Source organism: Carcharhinus amblyrhynchos, chromosome 5 (assembly GCF_965287045.1).
Source record: "Carcharhinus amblyrhynchos chromosome 5, sCarAmb.v2.hapA, whole genome shotgun sequence".
Classification (NCBI taxonomy): domain Eukaryota; kingdom Metazoa; phylum Chordata; class Chondrichthyes; order Carcharhiniformes; family Carcharhinidae; genus Carcharhinus; species Carcharhinus amblyrhynchos.
Genome location: NC_137328.1, coordinates 1791847 through 1816722, shown reverse-complemented (window position 1 = coordinate 1816722; position 24876 = coordinate 1791847). Strand labels below are relative to the sequence as shown.

At 42.8% G+C, this 24876-nt stretch overlaps 1 protein-coding gene across 3 annotated transcripts in view; it reads left to right on the top strand.

Annotated features, from left to right (window-relative positions):
• Positions 1-16758: 16758 nt before the first annotated feature.
• The window catches only part of ccdc171 (coiled-coil domain containing 171), a 218560-nt gene continuing 210442 nt past the window's right edge, over positions 16759-24876 (top strand). For all 3 annotated transcript variants that reach the window (XM_080188307.1, XM_080188306.1, XM_080188308.1), the window contains exons 1-3: positions 16759-16886; positions 20361-20547; positions 21621-21765. In XM_080188307.1, the coding sequence (XP_080044433.1) occupies positions 20390-20547; positions 21621-21765 (303 nt within the window). In that variant the 5' untranslated portion in view covers positions 16759-16886; positions 20361-20389. The remainder of the gene's footprint in view (positions 16887-20360; positions 20548-21620; positions 21766-24876) is intronic.

The following is a 24876-nucleotide window of genomic DNA, read 5'->3' as shown; positions in this document are numbered from 1 at the left end:
AAATAGAAAAATCTTTAATGTGTTCTAATTTGCCTCTACATTTGTGTCAATACAGTTTTATATATAGTTAAAGTTATTTCTTAGAGTTGCAAGCAGGCTCACATTAACACAGCAGTGAAATTACTGTGAAAATCCCCTTGTTGCCACACTCTAGCCCCTGTTCGGGTACACTGAGAGAGAATGTAGCCAATGCACCTAATCAGCTTGTCTTTCAGAAACTTTGTGATTTGTAAATGTTGCTTGTCCCTCTGAATTCCCTTTTGAAATTCAACAGCTGAAAACCAAGTTTCCCACTTATCTCACAATGCAAATTTTAGATCCAACTTATTTACTTGTTCAAACTCAACGTAGCTTCCCATTATAAACCATCAACCCAACACCTTTAACCTTTCATCTCTCGAATCTCACAGACAACCTGTTTCTAGTAAACTTAATTACACCTAGAGAGATAACCACGTACAACTTTCTTTGCTTACAGAGAATAACAACATAATCCCCACATCAGAAAAGAAACATCATTCATCACAGCCTTCAGTAGCTGATATATCATTTACAACACCCTAAATCAGAATCCCAGATTGGTAACTCAACCTTTTGCAACTTGTATGGAGCTGAGGCTGTCAATGTCATAAGAACATAAGAACATAAGAACATAAGAAATAGGAGCAGGAGTAGGCCATCTGGCCCTTCGAGCCTGCCCCGCCATTCAATAAGATCATGGCTGATCTGTCGTGGCTCAGTTCCACTTTCCCGCCCTCTCCCCATAACCCTTAATCCCCTCTCTTATCAAAAACCCATCAACCCGCTTCTTAAAAATATTTAGCGAGGCAGCCTCCACCACTTCAACGGGCAGAGAATTCCAGAGATTCACCACCCTTTGAGTGAAGAAGTTCCTCCTCAACTCCGTTCTGAACCGCCCCCCCTTTATCTTGAGGCTGTGCCCCCTAGTCCTACTGTCTTTTTTGAGCGGGAAGAGTCTTTCCACCTCTATCCTATCCATCCCATTCATCATCTTATACGTCTCAATGAGATCTCCCCTCATTCTTCTAAACTCTAACGAGTACAAGCCTAGTTTATTCAGCCTCTCCTCATAGCTCAACCCCCTCAACTCCGGTATCAGCCTAGTAAACCTCCTCTGCACTCCCTCCAAGGCCAAAATATCCTTGCGCAGGTGCGGCGCCCAAAACTGCACACAGTACTCCAGCTGCGGCCTCACCAATAAGATTAAGATGTTAAAAAAGCCTATGGAGCAGTGGATTGAAGTGTACTTAGAAACATCCATCCTCTGTCCAAACAGAACAACTTCAGAAAGCAGTCTGCAAGTGTCAACCTCTTTGAGTATTTTACAGTAAAGTCCAAAACACTAAACTAGGATCTGCAGGTTCACCATTCCATACATAGTTAAAGAACCTTACATGAGATAGTCTTATAGGTAGACATGCAATGTGTCTGTAGAACTTTTCTCTATACTTTTAGCTTTCCTAGGATGAGTGGCCTTGCTAGTAGTAAGGCAAATATAGATATAATTCTGCATGTCTCTTTGGCAGATCCAGATTATGGTTACAAATATACAGTGGCAGTTTTCATACAACATACTATCTAAAGAAATATCGATGGTTTGAAAAATGACTGTGCATGAAAACTTTTGTCTTACTATCCCTTGAAAAGCTGAGATAATATTCAGGACTTTAGCTAACATTTCTAAATGTATTGGAGTGCTATTCAAAGATGAATCAACTACCTTTGCTAACTGATCAGATCTTTCCTGATGAATGATGTGCAAATCTCCAACAGGCTGTGAAGGAAAGTTGGAATATCTTCCTCTCAGGAGAAGTACTCACATATTAGGATCATCCTACTCCACAATCTTTAGAAAACATCTGGGGGTACTGTGGACATATGGCCTCGTTAGATTTCTAGAGGGTAATTTAAGGGAGATTAAATTAATCTGCAGATGTTAAAACTTCCTAAGTGATGAGGCTGATGATGTTTTAAAAGCAGCTGGAGTGACATGGGCATTCAGTAGAAAGCCCTCAGGAAATCTGCAACACAAATTTATGGCTTGTATGCACATTCAAAAAGTTTAAACTATTTCTATATTATGCCAAGTGTGTTGAAACAGATGGTGACTATTCAGTATATACCTCTGTGCCGAAATAGTGAGTGAATAGAGCCCTTTCAATCATCTACTTGCAAGTTTATGTTGGTGGCTTATTTTTTTGGAAGTAGGCAGATGAAGATGCTGAGACTATCATTCCTATAAATCCAGATGGTTTAACTTCGAAGAACCCTGCCCTCTGGTCTCAGAAAGGAGTTACAAAACTAGACTAACCATTTGGCTCTGAATGACAGTCACACAGAAGAGTCAAAATGTTAACTCTTGTTTCTTTCTCCACAGATACTGCCGGGCTTGCCAGTTTTTCCAACAATTTCTGTTTTTATTTCAGATTTCCAGCATTCGTGGTATTTTGCTTTTATATGAGACCAACCATTCATTCCTCTCTAATCTGCTCAAAGAAAAATCCTTGGCTCATTGTCTAATAAAAGGCATACCTGCACAAGTGTTTACTTAAGTGATGGTGGGGGCAATGCAGTATAGAATTTTAGGTGTTAAAACTATAGACCAGATGAGTACAAAGTGGAATAAGAATACAATTCACATTTAAATACTAAAGGCCTGATCCAGGATGACTTGTAGATAGGAGATCAAAAGGGAAATATGATATATCAGGAGCTAGTTAGTTTCTCGTGGTCAGGAGAAAACAGCTGGAAACCAGCCATGGTCTGAGCCATGTCCAACTGGAAAATGGAATTCTCCCAGGGCACAGAATTCTAGGTCCCAAACAGTTATTTGAAAACCTCATAGAAACACGACATTGAACTGAAGAAAAGTTGCCTAAACTTGAGGATAACTTGTGGGTGGTGACTATTTGCAGGATTTACCTCATAGCTATACTATACGGGATGTTGATTTGGGATGAGGGACTTTCCTCAGAGTTCAGGAACGTAGATTGAGAGGAACAAGATTAATTCCATTAGGTACTCTCTGTGTAACCATTATTTTGTTAAGTGTACATTTGCTTTGTATTTTGTTTTTCTTGTGTGTGTTTTTTTTAAAGTTACTAAAACATTCTTTTGTTTGAATGCTAACAGGAAGACTGGACTTTTCCTCACTGGTGTGCACACATTACTCACGTTATTGCAATTCTCTTCCCACACCTAAGGTAGACTTTTGTCTATTTCCATAGTAGTAATTCCTCATACAGGTGAACCTGTTGCCAAGGGGTTATAGCTTGAGGAATGCCACTCTACATCAAGTGTGGTTTACCAGGAGTCACTCCTGCTCTTGGCACATGTGGAAGGATTTGCAGGTTGACACACTCAGACTGTTTGACCACATTATGAACGCACTTTCCTTGGCCATCAAGTCCTGGAGTGGGCCTCAAACCCAGAGCTTCTAGCTCAGAGGCAGGGATGCTAATCCACTGCGTACAAGAGCTCATCACGTTATACCAAATTGCAAAATACACATTTAAGAACCAGCGTTCCAAGTTACCCTTCTGGTTTTGAGATATTCCCATATTTGAAATCAGTGGGTTCTTAATATTAAGTATGGCCATGGGTAGGGTATCATTTGGCACAAGCGTTAACATTTTACTGGCAAATTCTGTGGGTCATGTTGCTTTTAAGAAGCAATTTTGATTGCTTACAGCCTAGCAATTTCAGTTGCTGGTCCGAATACTATTCAAGTTAGCCCCTCACAACGTAAATCCATGGGGGTTGAATTCTGTGGCTGTCCACATTGGCAGGATGCTCTGGTGCCCCTCCTCCTCAGAGTTTCACGGTGGCATGGGGTGGCATCAATGAGAAATCCCGTTGACGGTGGCAGGACCAGAGAACCCCAGCACCAGCAAACAGCACACCACCTCCCACTGTTCAGAAGGACACAGCTGGGAGGCTGGAGAATTCCCTCCTGGTTTATTTTCACATATTAATGTTTAAGATTTCTAATTACTTCCACATTTACTGGCTGGATTATGTATATTGTTTTTTTGGGGGAGATGGCTCTTGTGGAAATACTGCTGCTAATTGGAATAAAAGCTGGCCAATATTAATAGTTTAACTTTTTCTTACATGTTTTAAAGTTATGCATTTGCAGTGGAATCTTTTAAAACAATAGGAAACAGATTTAAACATTTTATTTGTATAATGTACAAGTTAATTTCCTGTGGCTTATCCATGAGGAGTCTGAGCCATATAAGAAAACTTCCTGGCACCTTGGGAAGTGGAAAGAACTTGTTGATGCATAAGAGCAAAACTGACACAGTATACAGGTGGAAGGAGCTATTAGATTTTAGACTGTTTCTAATACAAATACAGACAGGTTATTCATAACAGCAAACCTGATATGGTTTATTTCAAAAATGTGACAACAGGAAACATAATGTGGATAGACACTGCCGGCAGATATAATAAATTTGACACTTTAAAATCGTAGGATCATAGAAACCCTACAGTGCAGAAAGAGGCCATTTGGCCCATTGGGCCTGCACCAACCACAATCCCACCCAGGGCCTAGCCCCATATCCCTACATATTTACCTGCTAATCTCTCTAACCTACACATCTCAGGACTCTAAGGGGCAATTTTTAGCATGGCCAATCAACCTAACCCACACATCTTTGGACTGTGGGAGGAGACCGGGGCATACAGAGGAAACCCATGCAGACATGAGAAGAATGTGCAAACTCCACACAGACAGCGACTCAGGTCGGGAATCGAACCCAGGTCCCTGGAGCTGTGAAGCAGCAGTGCTAACCACTGTGCCACCGTGAAAATATATCAGATATTAATTCAATGGTTTATATGTTTTACCCCTTCAAATGTTGTTTTTCTAAATTGGGTTCAGAATAAAGTGTATGTTCTGAAATGATTATGCAGAGTGGTAAAATAATACATACTTTGTGAAGCAGCTGCACTTTAATTTGTGGAAATTTATACAATAATTGTTGGTATTGCACTCAAAAGATCAAATGGGGACATTTTAAATTCTTTATTTCTTGGATTGATATTTTCACTGTCATTTCTAATCTTTTCTTTTAAGTCTGGCATATTTCTAAAAACAAAGGTTCCATTAAGTGTTTTCTCAAAATGTATTATTTGTTGTACAGTTTTAGCACCATCGGGAACACAGGTTATGCCTACTTGTAACTCTTGAATACCCTTTTTCCAGTATAATGCAAATATAATCGAATTACATTCTGTTTAGAATCATAGAATCCTACAGTGCAGAAGAAGGCCATTCGGCCCATTGAGTCCACAACAATACAATCTCTCCCAGGCCCTATCCCCACAAAACGATGCATTTACCCTAGCTAGTCCCCCAAAGGGGCAATTTAGCATGGCCAATCCACCTAACCCGCACATCTTTGGACTGTGGCAGGAAACCGGAGCACCCGGAGGAAACACATGCATACACGGGGAGAATATGCAAACTCCATGCGGACAGTGACCCAAGCCAGGAATCAAACTCAACCTCTGGTGCTGGTTAATCACATTACAGAAATCTCTAATTCCTGACTGATGTATCATCCAAAGTTTTATCTTTGGCCTGAAGAATTATCCATTTTTGATATTTGAACACCCATTCTTCACCTTTTTTCTTCCATCCAGATTATCAGTATTTTAGACAGCCTCTGCAGTCTTGTTTCTGGATTGAGGTGTGGAATATTTTTGAATTATTAACCACAGAGAGTTTTGTAAATTCTCCCTCCTTACCTTCAGAAAGTCTATCAATTATTACCAAGAGTCATGAGGGATGTTGTAATTCTTTGACACCAGCTGTCATGCAGCTATATTATTTACATTTATAAACAGCAGCAGCGTGGAAAATTGGTATCCTTTACATTGCTCGGCATCAGATGTGCCAGAAAAGATTAATACAGTACAATGTGGATAAAATATTAACATCCCCACAGAAATTTGTATATGTTAATTGTTGAAACATGCCGTGAATTTAAACTGGCTGTCAGGATGCATATTTATTTATTGATCCTTCCTATTTCCTCACCTGCAACTTCTATGGCCAGAACTAACCAAAGAAATTAGTTAATTTATATGGTGTTAATGAAGATTTGTGTGATTAAAGTAACTTATTTGTGCTTATGATATTTGACTTAATGAAATGGAATGGTATCTAACCTCACATGAACTTAACTGGAGTAACCTACATTATTACTGGGTCAAGCTGATGCAGAACTTAGTACATTTGCTGTTTGTAACTTCTTCAACTCTGGTGAGTTAGAAAGGTTTTGTCTTCCTCCTCCTTCATGGTTAGTGGAGGTTTCTGGCCCGACCTTCCTGATAGCAATTTCTTCTTGGCTATTCCTTGACCTATAAAGCTTTCTTTTCTGGGTTCCTAGTCACCCTGCACCCTAGAGATCTTACTGCTCCTACAACCCCCCCCCCCCACCCCTCCCCTCTTCCCTCCCGTCCTCCCCCCTCTCCCCTGCAGCCCCCCGCTTCCCTCCCCTCCTCCCTCCTGCCCCCCATCTCCCCTGCCCCCCTCCCACTCCCCCCTCTCCCCTGCCCCCCGCCCCCGCCCCGCCTCCCACCGAGCCGCCGCCCCCTCCCCCCTGCCCCCTAACCCCAATCCCCCCTCCCCCCTCCCACCACCCCCCTCCCCCCCACCACCCCCACCCCACCCCACCCCCCTTCCCTGCCCCCCACCACCCCCCTCCCCCAACCAACCCCCCTCTCCCCCCCACCACCCCCCCTCCCCCCTCCCACCACCAGTGGCAATAGTGTATCAATGATAGCTTGCTCCAGTTGAATGTTGAACTGACACAGTACAGGACTTGTTGTCCAGTTTTCAGAAAAGCTCAGACTCCAGAGACAAGTTAAATTTCAAGACTTAGATCTGACTTACAAGTAGCAAATAAGGCTCTCGAACTTACAAATCAAATACCTTATGGGGGCCAATTGTCAGCAATTCAGACCAGTTGTTGATCAGAGGTACCTGCTAAATATTTATCACATATTTTTACAGCTACACACTACAGTTAGTCATAAGACATGATGAAGCCCGATCACTTGTGTGCAATCACTTGGACTCAAAGTAGATTAGTTCAACTTTGCAATATATTTGCTGGACTTTGGTGCAAAGCATTTGGTATATGGCCTTATCCTTTATTCAGGGTTACTTCATCGTCTGTTTCCTGTTTCTATTATACTTCTATTATATTTCTATTATACTTGGATGTGCCTGTTTCATGATAACTGTCATACAAGGGTCTAGCACATGAAGGGTAAATGTGGGACTGTGTTGCGTCCACACAATGATATAAGAGAGCACATAACCCACACCTAGGTTCAGTGATATATTGAACGGAGCCATGTGTGGAAGCAAGCTTGGAGACAGCACTTAGCTTGGACCGTCACTGTATCTATGTATATAGTGTCTAGTAGTTTTTAAATATTTACTGTTGAACTGATCTTTGTCTCTTCACTAGATACAGGCGAGGTCCTGGAGGATTGGAGGATAGCAAATGTGGTACCGTTATTTAAGAAGAGTTGCAAGGATAACCCGGGTAATTATAGCCGGTGAGCTTGACGTCCATTGGGAAATTGTTGGAGAAGATTCTTAGAGATAGGATATATGCACATTCAGAACTGAATAATCTGATTAGCAATTGACAGCATGGTTTTGTATGAGGGAGGTCATGCCTCACAAATTTGGTTGAGTTTTTTGAGGAGGTGACAAAAACGATTGACGAGGGAAGGGCCGCGGATGTCGTCCATATGGATTTTAGTAAAGCGTTTCACAAGGTCCCTCATGGCAGGCTGGTGCAAAAGGTTAAATCTCACGGGGTAAAAGGTGAGCTAGCTAGATGGGTGGAGAACCGACTTGGCCATAGAAGACAGAGGGTAGCAGTGGAGGGGTCTTTTTCTGGTTGGAGGTCTGTGACTAGTGGTGTTCCGCAGGGCTCTGTACTGGGACCTCTGCTGTTTGTGATATATATAAATGATTTGGAGGGAGATGTAGCTGGTGTGATCAGTAAGTTTGCTGACAACACAAAGATTGCTGGAGTGATGAACATTGTCAGAAAATACAGCAGGATATAGATAGGCTGGAAAATTGGGAGGAGAAATGGCGAATGGAATTTAATCCAGATAAACGCGAAGTGATGCATTTCGGTAGATTTAATGTGGGGGGGAGCTATACAATAAATGGCAGAACCATCAGGAGTATAGACACACAGACGGACCTGGGTGTGCAAGTCCACAGATCCTTAAAGGTGGCAGCACAGTTGGAGAGGGTGGTGAAGAAGGCATGTGGCATACTTGTCTTTAATGGATGGGGCATATAGAGTATAAAAGTTGGCATATGATGTTGCAGCTATATAGAACGTTGGTTAGGCCACATTTGGAATACTGCATCCAGTTCTGGTCGCCACGCTACCAGAAGGACGTGGAGGCTTTGAGAAAGTACAGAAAAGGTTTACCAGGATGTTGCCTGGTATGGAGGGTCTTAGCTACGAGGAGAGATTGGGTAAACTGGGGTTGTTCTCCCTGGAAAGACGGAGGATGAGGGGCGACCTAGTAGAGGTGTATAAAATTATGAAGGGCATTGATAGGGTGAACAGTAGGAAGCTTTTTTACCAGGTCGGAGGTGACAAACACAAGGGGTCACAAGTTCAAGGTGAGGGGAGGGGCAAGGTTCAACACAGATGTCAGGGGGACGTATTTTACGCAGAGGGTGGTGGGGGCCTGGAATGCACTGCCAAGTAAGGTGGTTGAGGCGGACATGCTGGGATCATTTAAGACTTATCTGGATAGCCACATGAACAGACTGGGAATAGAGGGATACAATGGTCTAGTTGGGCGCATGAGCGGCGCAGGCTTGGAGGGCCGAAGGGCCTGTTCCTGTGCCGTATTGTTCTTTGTTCTTATCTAAGTCTATAAATGCCTTATTAGGACCTACTAAACTATGACCACCACCTTACAACAGTAACCACACCAATTCCATTTAAACAATTTTTAAAATGTTCCCAAAGTCAGGCAATATAAATTTCACCGAAGATTTGGAGTTTCTGCTCTGGGTGCAATTGCTGATCCTGGTGCAGAATGCACCTGTTGTAAAAAGTGTTCCAGCTCCCCATAAATTTCTACTTATTTGTATATTGTTTCATTTAAAACCTGCAATGAAAAGTGCAATGGGCAACATGTTAAAATGCATTTTTTAAAAATGTGTTTTTCCAAAATAGTCTCTTGATTTTTAAGAATGGTAGGTAATTTGATGTGATTTGATTAATAAAGTTTAAGCTACATTTATCAGGAAAATTAAACATTTTAAATCCCGGAGTCAATCCACCACTTGTGATTAACCTGATTTTAAATGTCTGAAAATTACTGTTTTGAATATTTGAAGCAAATCTCTAATTAGATTGGGGTACATTAGTCAATCCATTCACACATTTTAAAAAATAATTTCAAACCTTTGAAAGCACAGCCTATATGTCTGGCAGCATTTACAGAGAGAAAATCCCCGGTTCCTGCACCATTACCCTGCAAATCGGAGTTATAATGAAAGATTATTGACCTGGAACACTAACTCTGTTTCTTTCTCCACAGATGCAGGCTGACTAACTGGGTATTTCCGGCACTTTCTGTTTTTATTTAAGATTTCTGACATTCACAGTATTTTGGTTCCAAATCTATTAGAGAGGACTTACCCAAAAGTTCAATTAATTTTTGGAGCCTCCTCAAGGATCAAAAAATCATTACTATTATTAGAAACTCCCAATGGCCAAACTTACTGTTTACAATCTACAAACTTACTGTTCACCTGTAATTGTAGAGAAATGATTCTGGTATTGCTATATTTTCAATGTGTCAACAATGACTTTGTCTCTCATCTGAGTCAGAAAGTCCAGCTGAGAGGGTGAAGGGACCTTGATTTACTGTTTCATCTGTAAGTGGGCACCTAACAGTGCAGCACTTCCTCAGGACTGACCCTCCAAAGGTGCAGTGCTCTGTCAGTGCTGACCCACAAATCAGTACTCCCTTAACACTGACTCTTCATAAGGCTGTGCTCTCTCAGTATTGAAGTTCTCATAGAGTAGCACTCCATCAGTACTAACCTTCTAATAATGTAGCACTTTCTTAGTACTAACCCTCCAAAACCATGTGTCATTCCCTCAGTACTGATCCTCGCTCTCTCTATTTGCCCCTCTTTTTATTTAACAGGATTCACACCAGTTGCTGAAGTCAAAACTAAGACACAGAACCTTTCTTTACTAAGAGTTTATTGACTTTATCCAATGTCAAGTCTCCTTACCCACACCATCTCCCAGCTAGCCCCTGTTTATATGTATTCAAATATCCATCACTATTTCCCTTATCAATGTAATTGACATTAATTATTTACAAACCTTTTAACAATGTAATTTTTTTTGCCAGTAATCAATCCTTTTATTTATCAAACAGTTTGCAAATACAAAATACATTACACTTTCAAATTACAAACCAGAATACAATACCATCTCACAATAATAAATTATAGAGATAACACCCGACATAACACAGTATCAACAATAAACATGCCATTTTAATACAATCGCACAAACAACATAGCACAATAACAAACAGCTAGTATACATTGCGAGTTATCCACAACAGGCCTTCCAAGGTTGCAAACAACTCACAGCAAGCTATAACATTAATGTATACAAAACTGACAGCTAACACATCATCCTTTAACCAATAACAAACAACTCCCTTACAGTAAGAAAGGGATTCATTATAAGTTATCTACAATTTTCCAGGACTTTGCCCTCCGTATTTTTCTCTTCCAAGAGTTTCACCTCCTGGGCTCTGCTCTCAGGACTGCACTTTCAAGGGCTGCACCTTCCGGGGGTCACACCATGAAATAATAAACCACAAACTTATATAAACATGATACAGCAAGTGATATACCCCGCTTAATACAATAACAAACATCTGTTACAGTGAAATAACCATTGTGATTTATCTGCAACCCACCAAGGTTTCACTCTCTGGATTTTCGCCTGCCAAATTTGCTTGCCTTTAACCTGGGTCACTTTGTCTGAGGGTTACTTCTATCCGAGGGGTACACCGTCTGGGCTACAAACAGTCTACAATGATAAATTATAAAACACCAACTAACATTAACACAATAATATAGTCTCCTTGATACACTAACAAAAAACTCTATTACATTGGCATCTTGAGGGGAATTGCTTGATAGAGCAGCACGGTTTCGTTAAGGGGAAGTCGTGTCTGACAAATTTACTGGAGTTCTATGAGGATGTGTCTAGGGCGGTGGATAGAGGAGAGCCGGTGGATGTGGTCTTTCTTAATTTTCAGAAGGCGTTTGACAAGGTACCTCACAAGAGGTTATTGCAGAAGGTCAGGGGACATGGAGTTGGGGGTAGGGTGTTAGCGTGGATAGAGGACTGGTTGTCAAATAGGAGGCAGAGAGTGGGGGTCAATGGGTGCTATTCGGATTGGCGGTTGGTGACTAGTGGAGTGCCCCAGGGGTCGGTGCTGGGGCCTCAGCTATTTACCATTTATATAGATGATCTGGAGGAGGGAACCGAGCTTATGGTGTCGAAATTTGCTGATGACACCAAGATTGGTGGAACGGCAAATTGCGCGGAGGGTGTGGAGAGTCTACAGAAGGATCTAGATAGGCTGGGCGAATGGGCCAGGAACTGGCAAATGGAATTTAATGTTGGCAAGTGCGAGGTGGTCCACTTTGGTAGGAATAATGGTAGGAAGGATTATTACTTACGTGGAGAAAAACTGCAGCAGGCGACGATGCAGAGGGACCTCGGGGTCCTTGTGCATGAGTCGCAAAAACCCAGCTTGCAGGTGCAGCAGGTGGTCAGGAAGGCGAATGGGATGCTGGCCTTCATAGCGAGGGGGATTGAATATAAAAGTAGGGAGGTCTTGCTGCGGCTGTATAGGGCATTGGTGAGGCCGCAGCTGGAGTACTGTGTGCAGTTTTGGGCGCCGTACTTACGCAAGGATATTTTGGCCTTGGAGGGAGTGCAGAGGAGGTTTACTAGGCTGATGCCGGAGTTGAGGGGGTTGAGTTATGAGGAGAGGCTGAATAAACTAGGCTTGTACTTGTTAGAGTTTAGAAGAATGAGGGGAGATCTCATTGAGACATATAAGATGATGAATGGGATGGATAGGATAGAGGTGGAGAGACTCTTCCTGCTCAGAAAGGACAGTAGGACTAGGGGGCACAGCCTCAAGATAAAGGGGGGGCGGTTTAGAACGGAGTTGAGGAAGAACTTCTTCACTCAAAGGGTGGTGAATCTCTGGAATTCTCTGCCCGTTGAAGTGGTGGAGGCTACCTTGCTAAATATTTTTAAGACGCAGGTTGATGGGTTTTTGATAAGAGAGGGGATTAAGGGTTATGGGGAGAGGGCGGGAATGTGGAACTGAGCCACGACAGATCAGCCATGATCTTACTGAATGGCGGGGCAGGCTCCAAGGGCTAGATGGCCTACTCCTGCTCCTATTTCTTATGTTCTTATTAAAAATGAACATTGTGAATCATCTACAACCCTCCAGGCTTGCCTCCTGGATTTTCCCCTTCTATGGGGCGGGGGCAACTCTCTGGAGCTGTGCAGTCCGGGGGTTACACTTTACAAATTTCTGGCTGGGTGGGGCACTCGGGAGCTACTCTGTCAAGACCTTAACAATGTAATTGACATTAACAAACATTAACAATGTAATTGGTAAGACATTGACAGATTCCCTTTTCTTTGAAAACCCAAGAAAAATCTTTCAAATTAATCAAAAACAAACAATTTTTTCATTTTTCACATCTCACCTTACAATACGAATAACCATTAATAAATCCCATATTTGATATTGATACTTGCACCCCATATCGAAACAGTTTGAAAACACTGCCAATATTGAATTCTCTATCTTCTGGGGTACTGCAGAAGATCCCATTAGTGACATTAAATTGGCTTGAAATGAATGCTGCCTGTTTTTATTTAAGCTTCAGAAATTTGTTCCAGAAATGTATCTCTTCCTAAGAATCCAACTCCAGTCAAAACCTGGAGCCTATCTATCCATGTTTGGTACTTTAGCACAATCCAACAATTTGAAAACAAGCGCTGAATGTGGGATCTCCAAATAGAATTTCTGCAATCTTGTATGTAACCTATTATATTCCATGACACATCCAATTAACTATCCATCCAAATGTATCAAGGTCTCGCCATGTTTCATACGCATTTACCAGATCATCCCATAAATGTTATCCACAAATGTTATCAAAATTTCACCAGTGTCCAAATTATGAGCCTATAGCTCTGAAAATACTCTGCATCTGATCCTGCTATTGTTAAGAGAGCCCACCAACAGCTCTACTTTCTCAAAAGACTAAGGAAATTTGGCATGTCAACTATGGCTCTCACCAACTTTAACAGATGCACCAAAGAAAGTATTCTTTCTGGTTGTATCACAGCTTGGTATGGCTCCTCCTCAGCCCAAGACTGCAAGAAACTACAAAGGGTCCTGAATGAAGTCCAGACCATAATGCAACCAGCCTCCCAACCATTGACTCTGTCTACATTTCCTGTTGCCTGGAAAAGCAGCCATCGTAATAAGGAGCTCATGCACCCTGGATATTCTCTCTTCCATCTTCTTCCATCGGGAAAAACATACAAAAGTCTGCGGTCACATACCAATCGATTCAAGAACAGCTTCTTCCCTGCTGTCATTAGACTTTTGAAAAGACCAACCTTGCATAAGTTGACCTTTCTCTACACCCTATCTATGACTGTAACACTACATTCTGCACTCTCTCCTTTCCTTCGCTGTGAATGGTATGTTTTGTCTATATAGCGCTTTTCACTGTATGTTAGTACATGTGACAATAATAAATCAAAATCCTTTGTGAAGTAACATAGCTCGCTTTTTCTTTGGTAAAAGTTGAAGGCCATGTACATATGCCCACTTCATTGGTCATAAGCTTCAGTTTCACAGAACTAGGTCAGAACATCATACCCTGATACTCTAAACTTGGGTTTCAGCCATTCCTCTCCAAAATAACCCCGATTGCAGTCTTCAATTGCAAAATGTACCTTAGTTTCAAATCTTCACTTCGGACCAGCCATCCTTGTCTATGATGTGTAACAGAATTCGAGGCAGCTGATAAAGTGAAAAAATGCATTTCCTTGCTAAGGGTTTAAAGAATTTGGTCAGTGTTGCTGCCATCCCCTATTTATATGTTTTCAAAGACACATGATCAGTTTCTTTAACAATGTAACTGATTAAACATTGACATGTTCCTGTTTTTCTCACTCTATGGCCGGACCTCTACCACCTTGCGAACCAAGGGATCAGAGTGGGTGAGGTTCCAACAATGGAATTTCTGGTCTCGCTTGAGCGAGGCTCATTAGTTCTATCTTTTTCCTCCTCTCACAGGTTTACAGCATGAAAACAGGCTCGGTGGCCCAACTTGTCCATGCCACCCCTTTTAACCATTAAACTAGTTCCAATTGCCCGCATTTGGCCCATAACTCTCAATAGCCATCTTATCCATGTAACTGTCTAAATGTTTTTTAAAAGACAAAATTGTAACCGCCTCTATTAATATCGCTGGAAGCTTGTTCCAGACACTCATCAGCCTCTGTGTGAAAAAAATTGCCTCAATGGATCCTTTTGTATCTCTCCCCTCTCATTTTAAACCTATGTCTTCTTGCTTTAGATTCCCCTACCTTTGGAAAAAGATATTGACTATCCAGCTGATCTATGCCCCTCATTATTTTATAGACCTCTATAAGATCACCTCTCAGCCTCCTATGTTCCAGGGGAAAATGTCTCAGTCTATCCAGCCTCTGCTTATAACTGAAATCATTAAGTCCTCGTGGCATCCTAGTAAATCTTTTCTGCACTTTCTAGTTTAACATCCTTTCTATAATAGGGTGAGCAGAACTGTACACAGTATTCCAAGTGTGGCCTGACTAATGTCTTGTACAACTTCAACAAATCATCCCAACTCCTGTATTCAATGTTCTGACTAATTAAGTAAAAAGTCTGACAACACCAGGTTTCAGTTCATCTATGATAGTGAGTTTACTATCAAATAAATCAGTTGGACTGAAACCTGGTGTTGTCAGACTTTTTACTGTGTTTACCCCAGTCCAATGCTGGCATATCCACATCCTGACTAATTAAGCCAAGCATGCCGAAAGCCTTCTTTGCCACTCTGTCCACCTGTGATTCCAGTTTCAAGGAGCTATGAACCTGTACCCTTAGATCTCTTTGTTCTATAACTCTCTCCAACATCCTACCATTAAGTAAGTCCTGCCTTAGTTCGATCTACCAAAATGTATCACCTCGCATTTATTAAGTTAAACTCCATCTGCCATAAATTGACCCCACTGGCCCAATTGATCAACACCCTGTTGCAATCCTAGCTAATCTTCTTCACTATTCACTATGCCACCAATCATGGTGTCATCTGCAAACTTACTAACCATGCTTCCTAAATTCTCATCCAAATCATTAATATAAATGACAAATAACAGTGAAACCAGCACTGACCACTAAGGCACACCATTGGTGAAAGGCCAGTTTGAAAAACAACCTTCTATAACCATCCTTTGGCTTCTGTCATCAAGCCAATTTTACATCCAATTGGCTACCTCACCCTGGATCACGTGAGATTTAACATTATGCAACAACCTACCATATGGTACCTTGTCAAAGGCCTTGCTAAAGTAGACATCTCTTCCTATCACTTTCTCTACCCTCCTCTCCCTCTCTCTCTCACCTCTTCTCCCTATCTCATCCTTTCTCTTTCCCTACCTCTATCTCTCTCTCTGAGTATAATGCTATCTCTCACCCTATCACTCTCTGTATCTATCTATTTATCTCTCTATCTATCTCCCTGTCTCTTTCCCTACCTCTCTCCATAGTGCTCTTTCTCTCACCCTATCACTCTCTGTCTCTCTCCCTCCCCATCACTCTCTTATCAATCTATCACTCTCTCTCTTCCTATCACTCTGATTGATAGAGAGAAAGTCAGAAATAGAGACAGAGTGAGAATGAGATAGAGAGAGACAGAGTGATAGGGAGAGGCAGTGATTGATAGAGAGAGGGAAAGAGAGAGTGTGATAGGAAAAAGAGTGATTGATAGAGAGAAAGTCAGAAATACTCTTTTTCCTATCACACTCTCTCTTTCCCTCTCTCTATCAATCACTGCCTCTCCCTATCACTCTGTCTCTCTCTATCTCATTCTCACTCTGTCTCTGTCTCTGTCACTCTGTCTCCCTCTCCATGTCTCTCTTCCTCTGTCACTCTCTCTCCCTATCACTCTCTATCTATCTCTCTATCTCACTCTCCCTCTATCTTTCTCTCTATCTCATTCTCTCTCTCTGTCACTCTGTCTCCCTCTCCATGCTCTCTTCCTCTGTCACCGTCTCTCTCCCTCTATCACTCTCTCTCTCTATCTCACTCTCCCTCTATCTATCTTTCCCTCTATCTCATTCCCGCTCTCCCAGCCCGCGAGCCATTCCAGCCGTTGACAGTTGGTAGTTCTCACTGCGCACGCGCAGGTTCCTTCCCCGTTACTCGGCAACCGGCCCCGCCCCTCCGCTCCCAATTGTCACGTGCCCTCTAATGCCTACGTCGCCACCGCTTTTCACCAATCGGCTGAGGCTCTCCGTACTTTATGACCGGAAGTCCCCGCGTGTGCGGGGCGGAAGTGGCGCGCGGGTAAGGTGGCAGTTAGCTTTTAAACTGAGGCCGCGCCCCGCTCCAGGTACCGGGTTCACCGGGTGGAAGCTCCGCGCGGGACATTTAAACAGAGGTCCCAGCTCAGCGAGAAGGTGGGAAGCTCGGAGTACCGAGCCGCTTGTTATCTTTGCTGTACGGTCCGAGCTGGGGGGCGTTGTGAGGGTGCCCACCTGGTGCAGCACCGATTGTGGTCCCCGGGCACAAACACCACTGCCCCCTCCCCTGGGCACACTGCTCCTGGGTGCCAATACCCCACTGGACTCTATGACTCTCCGCTTCCCCCTCCACATTTCTGGGTCCCAATCTCATATTGTGGGCCACTCTGCTCGGGCATCTTCCCCCAAACCCCAGTCTATATCTCCACTCTCCCGTGGTACTGTATTTCCTGTCCTGTTTTCCCCCTCCCTTTGCCCCTACAGTTTATTCCCATTCGTTATCTGTCCCAAACCCCAGGCTATATCTCTAATCCTAGTCCAGGATACTGCAGCTCCCGTCCTGTTCCCCGTCCCTTTGAACCTTGCAGCTTTTCCCCATTCTGAGTACCTCATCCTCCTTGATCCAATTATGTTTCTGATCATTAGTTACCACTGGATGTGGATATTGGAGGGTTTGATACTGGTAATGTTATTTAAATATCAAGGGCAAGTTGTTGATTCTCTGATTAGAGATAGTGATTAACTGGCACTTGAGTAGCATGAATGTTACTTGTGACCTATGACCCCATTAAACTCTACTTGGGGAGCTGGCTACAGGAAAGCCATTGAAAAAGCAGCTGAAGAAGATTGGGCCTAAGACTTCAATTCTGAGCACATCTTGATGCTATACTCTCAAATACTGCCAAGGGCAGTCACTCTTGTCTCATCTTGAGACTTTAGTTCTTTTTGTTTATGTTTACCTTAAGGTTGTAATGAGGTCAGGAGCTGAGTGGTTTGTGGTGGTGGAACCCAACTGTGCATCACGAAATAGGTCAGTTGCAAGAAGTGCTGCTTGGTAGCACTGTCAATGACAGCTCCATTACTTTGAAGCATAGACTGGGATGGGAATTGACCAGACTATTTGTGCTTTTTTAACATTGTCAGTTAGATGCTATTCTTGTAGCTGCACTGTATCAGACTGGCTGGAGATACAGGTAGATCTGAAGCACAAGACATCAACTGTACAGCCAGGATGTTGTTGGAGTGCATTGTCTTTGCTGTATCCAATGTGTTCAGCTATTTCTTCATAGTATGTTGAGTGAGTTGAATTGTTTGCAAACTTGTTTCTGCTGGAAGATTGAAAACATTAAACAATGGGTACTCCTCCCTAAACCCTGTGATGGAGTCAGAGAGCTGATTCAGGCAGAGTTTTAAATTATTCCTATGGTTTCCCAGAACAGAATGAATGTTTGGGAGGTGAGATGATTAGTTCACATCTCTATCTGGGACATCCTGCCATGTTGTGGTAAGGATTGATTGCTTGGAGAGTTTGTTTTTAATTTTTTTTTCAGAAAAACAGGTACTAGATATTTGAGTCCAATGCAGCTTTGAGACCAACGAAGAGAGAATGTGGCAAGGACTGTAACCCTCGTTACTGGCCTATCAGAAACCAAGACATTTTCCTGTTTTGAAGTCGGTGAGAATGCAGTGAGGCTCTGCTTGAGCTGTGGAGTCCACATTTGTGAAGTATCACCAAGCTGTATGCTAGTGGAAGGTCTTCAACAATTCTCATACCTTTTGAGAAGAGTGGTAACACTGAGGAGAATCAAAGTGAACTCCTGAGAGCTATGGCACACCTTGGTTTGGTCCCAGGAGAAATGAAGGAACCCTCACGATTCTGGAGTGGAATTTCTACTGAGATCATAACATTTTGTTATGTCTGATTTCTAGTTTGATGTCTGCTATTATCTGTTCTACCTTGTGGTTTGATACAACTTGAATGACTTTCTTGGCTTTTTCAGAGGACATGTAAGAGTTAGCAACATTGCTGAGGTTTTGGGTATATAATTTGGAGACATCAGAAGGAGAATTGCCAATACTAACTTTTTCATGAAAATGATACATAAAATCCCTATGGTGCAGAAGGAGGCCATTCGGCCCTTCAAGTCTGCACTGATCACAATCCCACCCAGGTCCTATCACCCTAACTCCATGCATTTACCCCAGCTAGTCCCCATGACGCTAAGAGGCAATTTAGCATCGTCCACCTAATCTGTACATTTTTGGACTATGGGAAGAAACTGGACCACCCGGAGGAAACTCGCACAGTTACAGGGAGAACGTGCAGACTCCACAAAACCGTAACCCAAGCTGGGAATCAAACCCAGGTCCCTGGTGATGAGGCAGCAGTGCTATCCACTGTGCTGACCACAATGTTTTTATTCCAGTTTGATGTAATTGGAAATGTTGAGTTGCTGTGAGGCTTGAATAGAGCACTCTAGAGCAGTAATGACTGATGCTGGAACTGTCCTGTCTCTTGGACCTGTGTACCCCAGCCCCATTTTAATTCACCAGCCCACGGACGTTGTATAAATAAAAAAAGATGGGGGGATTGGGTTTCTCGTGTGAAATGCTCCTAAAGGTGGGGTAATTTTAAACAGCAGCTGTGATCGATGTCTCTGTCCCACCCGTTCGGCACCTTGTGCTCACTCTCATCCCCATGGTCTCCCCCTTCCCCCAGTGGGTTACCCCAGTGCCCTTCTGCCTCCTTGCTCCTACCTGGCTAGCTGTTGAGCCCCTGGCAGTGTTGACTCCATGGCTGGGTGCTGGGTATTTTAACAATGCAGTCCGGGAGCTGCTGGCTTTGCAGCCTTGATGTGGGTATGCCGGCGTTGGACTGGCGTAAACACAGTAAAAAGTCTGACACCACCAGGTTTTAGTCCAACCTATTTATTTGATAATATACTCGCAAGCTTTCGGGGTTAGCCCCTTCGTCAGGTGAACTCTCCATTCACCTGACGAAGGGACTAACCCCGAAAGCTTGCGAGTATATTATCAAATAAATAGGTTGGACTAAAACCTGGTGGTGTCAGACTTTTTACTGTGTTTGCAGCCTTGTACAGGCAGTGTGTTCACAATGCTCGACTGTCAAACGCAACAGTAAATGCACCCGCACTGGCTGCTGCCCTGTCCCTGCTCCTGCTCCTGCTCCCACTTACAATAACACACATCAGTTTTGTACTTTTAGGTCTCAATTACTCTACTTCCTGACAGTGTTCTCGATTCAGCACACAGCCCGATGCCCCTGGTTACAAACACGACTTTTTCCGTGTTCTCCAGCACGAAATGGTCGGAAGGCCGGGGCGAACTCATTGGCGGGCGAGAAGTGAGCAGTAAGTGTGTGTGTGTCACGTTCTGTCTTTTTAATCCTTTTACCTGTCCCGTTCACAATAACAGTGGACAGGTGTAGGGACTGGATGGTTCATATTTCGGATAGAATGGCTTCTATTTTACCGAGAGCAAACTTTATAACTAGACTAGGAACCATTATTTTTACTAGAAAAACAATGTAAGGTCGTCATTCACCTATCTACGGGTTCTCCACATTGTATATCATGTTCGTTATTGACTTTTGTTGCTGTTTACTTTAAGGTTTCAAAACATGTAGAGGCAAGGAAATTATGGCTGCTGTAGATTTGGAGGATCCTCTGCGTCGTTCCCTGGAAGGGACTGATAACCGCTCCCAAATTGTTCAACTGAAGACCACAAATCCAAGGAACGTCGCCTCGAGGCTGTCTTGTCAACAAAAGCAAAGTTCTACTGCCACTGAAATAGTGAGGTAAGCTAGCTGTAGTAATTCATGGAATTAGTTAATGCTGGCACTGCTGTCTCAACGTCAGGCTCCCATGTTCAATTCTGGCCTCGGTTGTGTGGAGTTTGCACTTTGTCTGCCTGGGTTTTCTCTGGATGCTCTGGTTTCCTCCCACAGTCCAAAGATGTGCACGTTAGATTGATTGACCAGGCTAAAAAATTGTCCCTTCGTGTCCAGGGATGCGTAAGTCAGAGGGATTTGTGGGTAAAATATGTAGAGATATGGGGGTAGGGCCTGAGTGGGATTGTGTTCAGTGCAGACTTGATGGGCCAAAGGGCCTCTTTCTGCACTGTAGGATTCTGATTCTATAAAGATGTGCAGGGTTAGGATGATCATGCTAAATTGACTCTAGTGTCAGGGGGATTAGCAGGGTAAGTGCGTGGTAAAGGCCTGGATGGGATTGTGGTTAGTACAGACTTGATGGGATAAATGGCTGCCTTCTGCATTGTAGGGATTCTATGATATGATCAAACAGTGAATCATTTATATCTGGGAAATAATTGGGCATAATTTTGTTTTCTGTAATTTTTTTATTTTCATGTTTGGAAAACACTCCAGGAATGACAATTCCCTTTTCAATCATCATGATTGTGACTTCAAGTATTCAGTTTTTCAATTCATGTTGACAATCTTGGACTTTAACAAGTGTTGTGGGGAGAGGGGGGGGGGGTGGAGGGCATGGGTAAGATGCTCACTCAATGGGCTGTATGGTCTCTTTCAGCACTACAGTGATTGTGTTAAAGCGAAGCTTGTCTGCCCTATGATGGGTGGATGTAAATGATCCCAAGGGGCTAATGGAAGAGAAACAAGGGAGGCCCACTCTGTCCAGCCCACTGTCCCCCTCAACTAGCCTCAGCACAGATATGAGCTATCTACTCGTTTATCTCATTGCTGGTTTTGGGACCTTTTGCTGTATACAAACTGAAAGCTATGTTACCTGTGTTACAACTTGAGATTCTTTATTAGGTAGGAAGCATTTTCAGATGTCTTAAGATCATGGAATATGCTATATCAATTTTTTTTAAAAAATCTTTACTTAGATTGCAGAGTACCATTAATCAACTCCAGAATCAAATGAAACAATTGCAACCTGGGGATGGTGACTACAGTTCTACAGATCTCAGGTGGAAACTGAACAAATTGGAAAAAGAGAAGTTAGAACTTACCAGCAAATTTAATGAAGAGGTAAGCTTGCAGAATTATTTATAGGCATGTCTGTTTTGCATGAAATTAGTGCCTTTATTGCACCATGCAGACAATGGTGAGTTCAGCAAAATTGTAATTTTATGCATATTTCTCCATGTTGAACTCGCCAGTTATATTGGCATCTGGCTGTGTGAACTTTGCAGATCTTCTATTTTTGAAGATCAGATATCATCTCAGGATTGCCTCATAGCAGTGGTCAATAATATTTTGTATTCCTACAGTATGGAAGAGGAAAGGCATGAGTGCTGAAACCTTGTGGAATGAGGTTGACCCCTATTACAAGGGATTGGAGTACAGGACCATGGAAGCTTTGCTACAATGTACAGGGCTTTGGGACCACACTGGGAATGCTGTACAGTTATGGTCTCCAGAATTAAGGAAGGACATGCCTGCTTTGGAGGTGGTACAGTGAACATTCACTAGATTGATCTCTGGGATGAGGGAGCTGCTCTATGAGAGGCTGAGTAAAGTGGACCTAATATCTCTGGAGTTTAAAAGAATGAGTGATCTTGTTGAAACATTCAAAATTCTGGAGGTTTGATAGGGTGGACAATAAAGGTCCAATTGCAGAACATAGATCCCAGTGACACAGTCTCAGGCTGATCACTCAGGACTGAGATGGAGAGATTTCTTCACTCTGAGTTGTGTCTTTGAAATTCTGACAATCCTCTGGGCTACAATGTTGCATCATTAAATATATTTAAGGCTGAAATAAACAGATTTTTGGCCTCTGAGTGAAGGGAAGTTAGGGGGCATGTGAGAAAGTGGAATGAAGACTCGTGATCAGCTATAATTGCATTGAACAAATGGCAGAGCAGGCTCGAGAAGCCATATAATGTACCCCTGCTCCTATTTCTTGGATGATTGTGAGATGATCACAGTTAAAGAAATGGGTTTTGGGAGGACTTTTGAAGGGGGAGAGGAAGTTAGAACTGAAGTTGGAATGTGTAGAGCTGACATGCTTGGCACAAAATGGAGTGACAGATGCACTGGATGCTAAAGTCCAATGAGTAGTTAGAGGGACGAAAAGCTACAGACTCATTGTATAATTTGTATGTGAGGACTTCAAGGATCTATGGTGAGAAGGAATAAAGATGATTAACCTGGGCTTAATACAGTGCAGTATGTGGCAATTTCAGACTAGTGAAAATTCATGGAAGGTGTAGGTTGGGATGGATCCAGATGTTAAATTTCATGAACATATTTCCTCCTTTGAAGAAACATTGTCTTCAGAATAAGCAATTTGGTGTTATGGTCTGATAATCTGATCTTTTAATTTTTGTTTAACTTAATTTCAATTTAAACAACCAACATACAACCTGAAATGTAGTGTGCATTCTACAAGGATCATCACTTGACCATTAGAAATTTACCCTTTTTTTTTCAATGTTCAGTCTTTTCTCTTAATGATTTAATATTTGTGTGTTTGATCTGTAGACATCTGGGATGTCAAAAGTGGAGCAATCTTTTAAATTTTTGTTGGATGTGGGCATCATTGGCTAGGCTAGCAATTTGATGCCCATCCCCTAATTGCCTTTGAGGAAGTGATGGTGAGCTGAATCACTGCAGTCCATGTGGTGTTTGTAAGTGTTCCAGGACTTTGACCCAGTGACAGTGAAGGAACAGCACTAGATCCAAGTCATGGTGTGTAGCTTGGGGGGAAACTTCCAGTTGGTGGTGTTCCCAAATGTCTGCTGTCCTTCTCTAGATGATAGAGATTGTGGATTTTGAAGGTGCTGTCAATGCATCTAGTAGATACACGTAGTTGCCTCTGATTTATGATGGAGAGAGTGAATTTTTGTGGGTAGGGTGTTTTGTCTGATATCACACTCAGGAAGTTTGATTGGAGTAGCATTCATCCAGGCAAGTGGAGAGTGTTTCATTACATTCCTTTTATATTGTGGATGGTGGACAGGCTTAGGGGAATGACGAGGTGACTTGCTTGCTACAGTATTTCTGGAGTCTTTTAGAACATAATGCAAGAACCAGCCCCTTGAGCCTGCTCCGCCATTCAATAAGGTCATGGCTGATATTTTTGTGGACTCCGTTCCACTTACCCATCCACTCACCATCATTGAGGCTGAAATATTTGTGGAACCTCTTCCTCCAGTTAGTTGTTTAATTGTCCACCACTATTTGTGGCTGGAAGACTACAGAGTTTGGATTTAATCTGTTGGTTGTGGGATCACTTAAGTCAGAGTATTGTATGCTTCTTCCACTATTTGCCTTGCAAGTGATCCTATGTTGCAGGTCCAGCAAGTTAATATTTTATTTTCAGGTGTGCTTGGTGCTGCTCCTGGCATGCCTTCCTGTAGCCTTCTTTGACTTGGGGTTAATGCCCTGTCTTGATGGTAATGGCAAAAAAGTGGAGGGATATGCTGGGCCATAAGGTACAATTCTACAACTGACAGCCCACAACACCCCATGGATACCCACTGTTGAGTTGCAAGCTCTGTTAAAATCAATCCCATTTAGTACATTGGTTAAAAAACCAGCTCTTCGCTTCTTTCTTAAAAAGAGGCCTGAACAATTCCCATCCACCACCACTCCTCTGCCTGGCTGAACTCATTCTATCTCAACAACTTCTCCTTTTAATTCATTCCACTTTCTCTGAATGAAAGGAGTTGCAATGGCTACCTGCATGAGTCCTAGCTATGCTTGTCCTTTTATGGAGTATGTGGAACATTTTTTTTGTTCCAGGTCTACCCAGATTCCCTTCCACAACTCCTTTACCAGTTCATTGACTGTTTTGGTGCTGCTTCATGCTTTCATCCAGATCTTTCAAAATTCATCAACTTCACTTCCAGTTTCCACCCCTCTATTGCCTTCATCTGGCCCATCTCAGACCCTTCCCTTACCTTTGTCTCCATTTCCGGCAATAGACCATCTACCAACGTCCACTACGAGCCCACTGACTCCCACAGCTATCTGGACACACCCCGCATGCTGTAAGGACTCCAACCCTTTCTCTCAGCTCCTTCACCTCATTGCATTTGTTCTGATGATGCCATTTTCCAAAGTGGTGCTTCTAATATGTGCTCCTTCTTCCTCAACCATGGATTCCCATCTACAGTTGCTGACAGGGTCCTC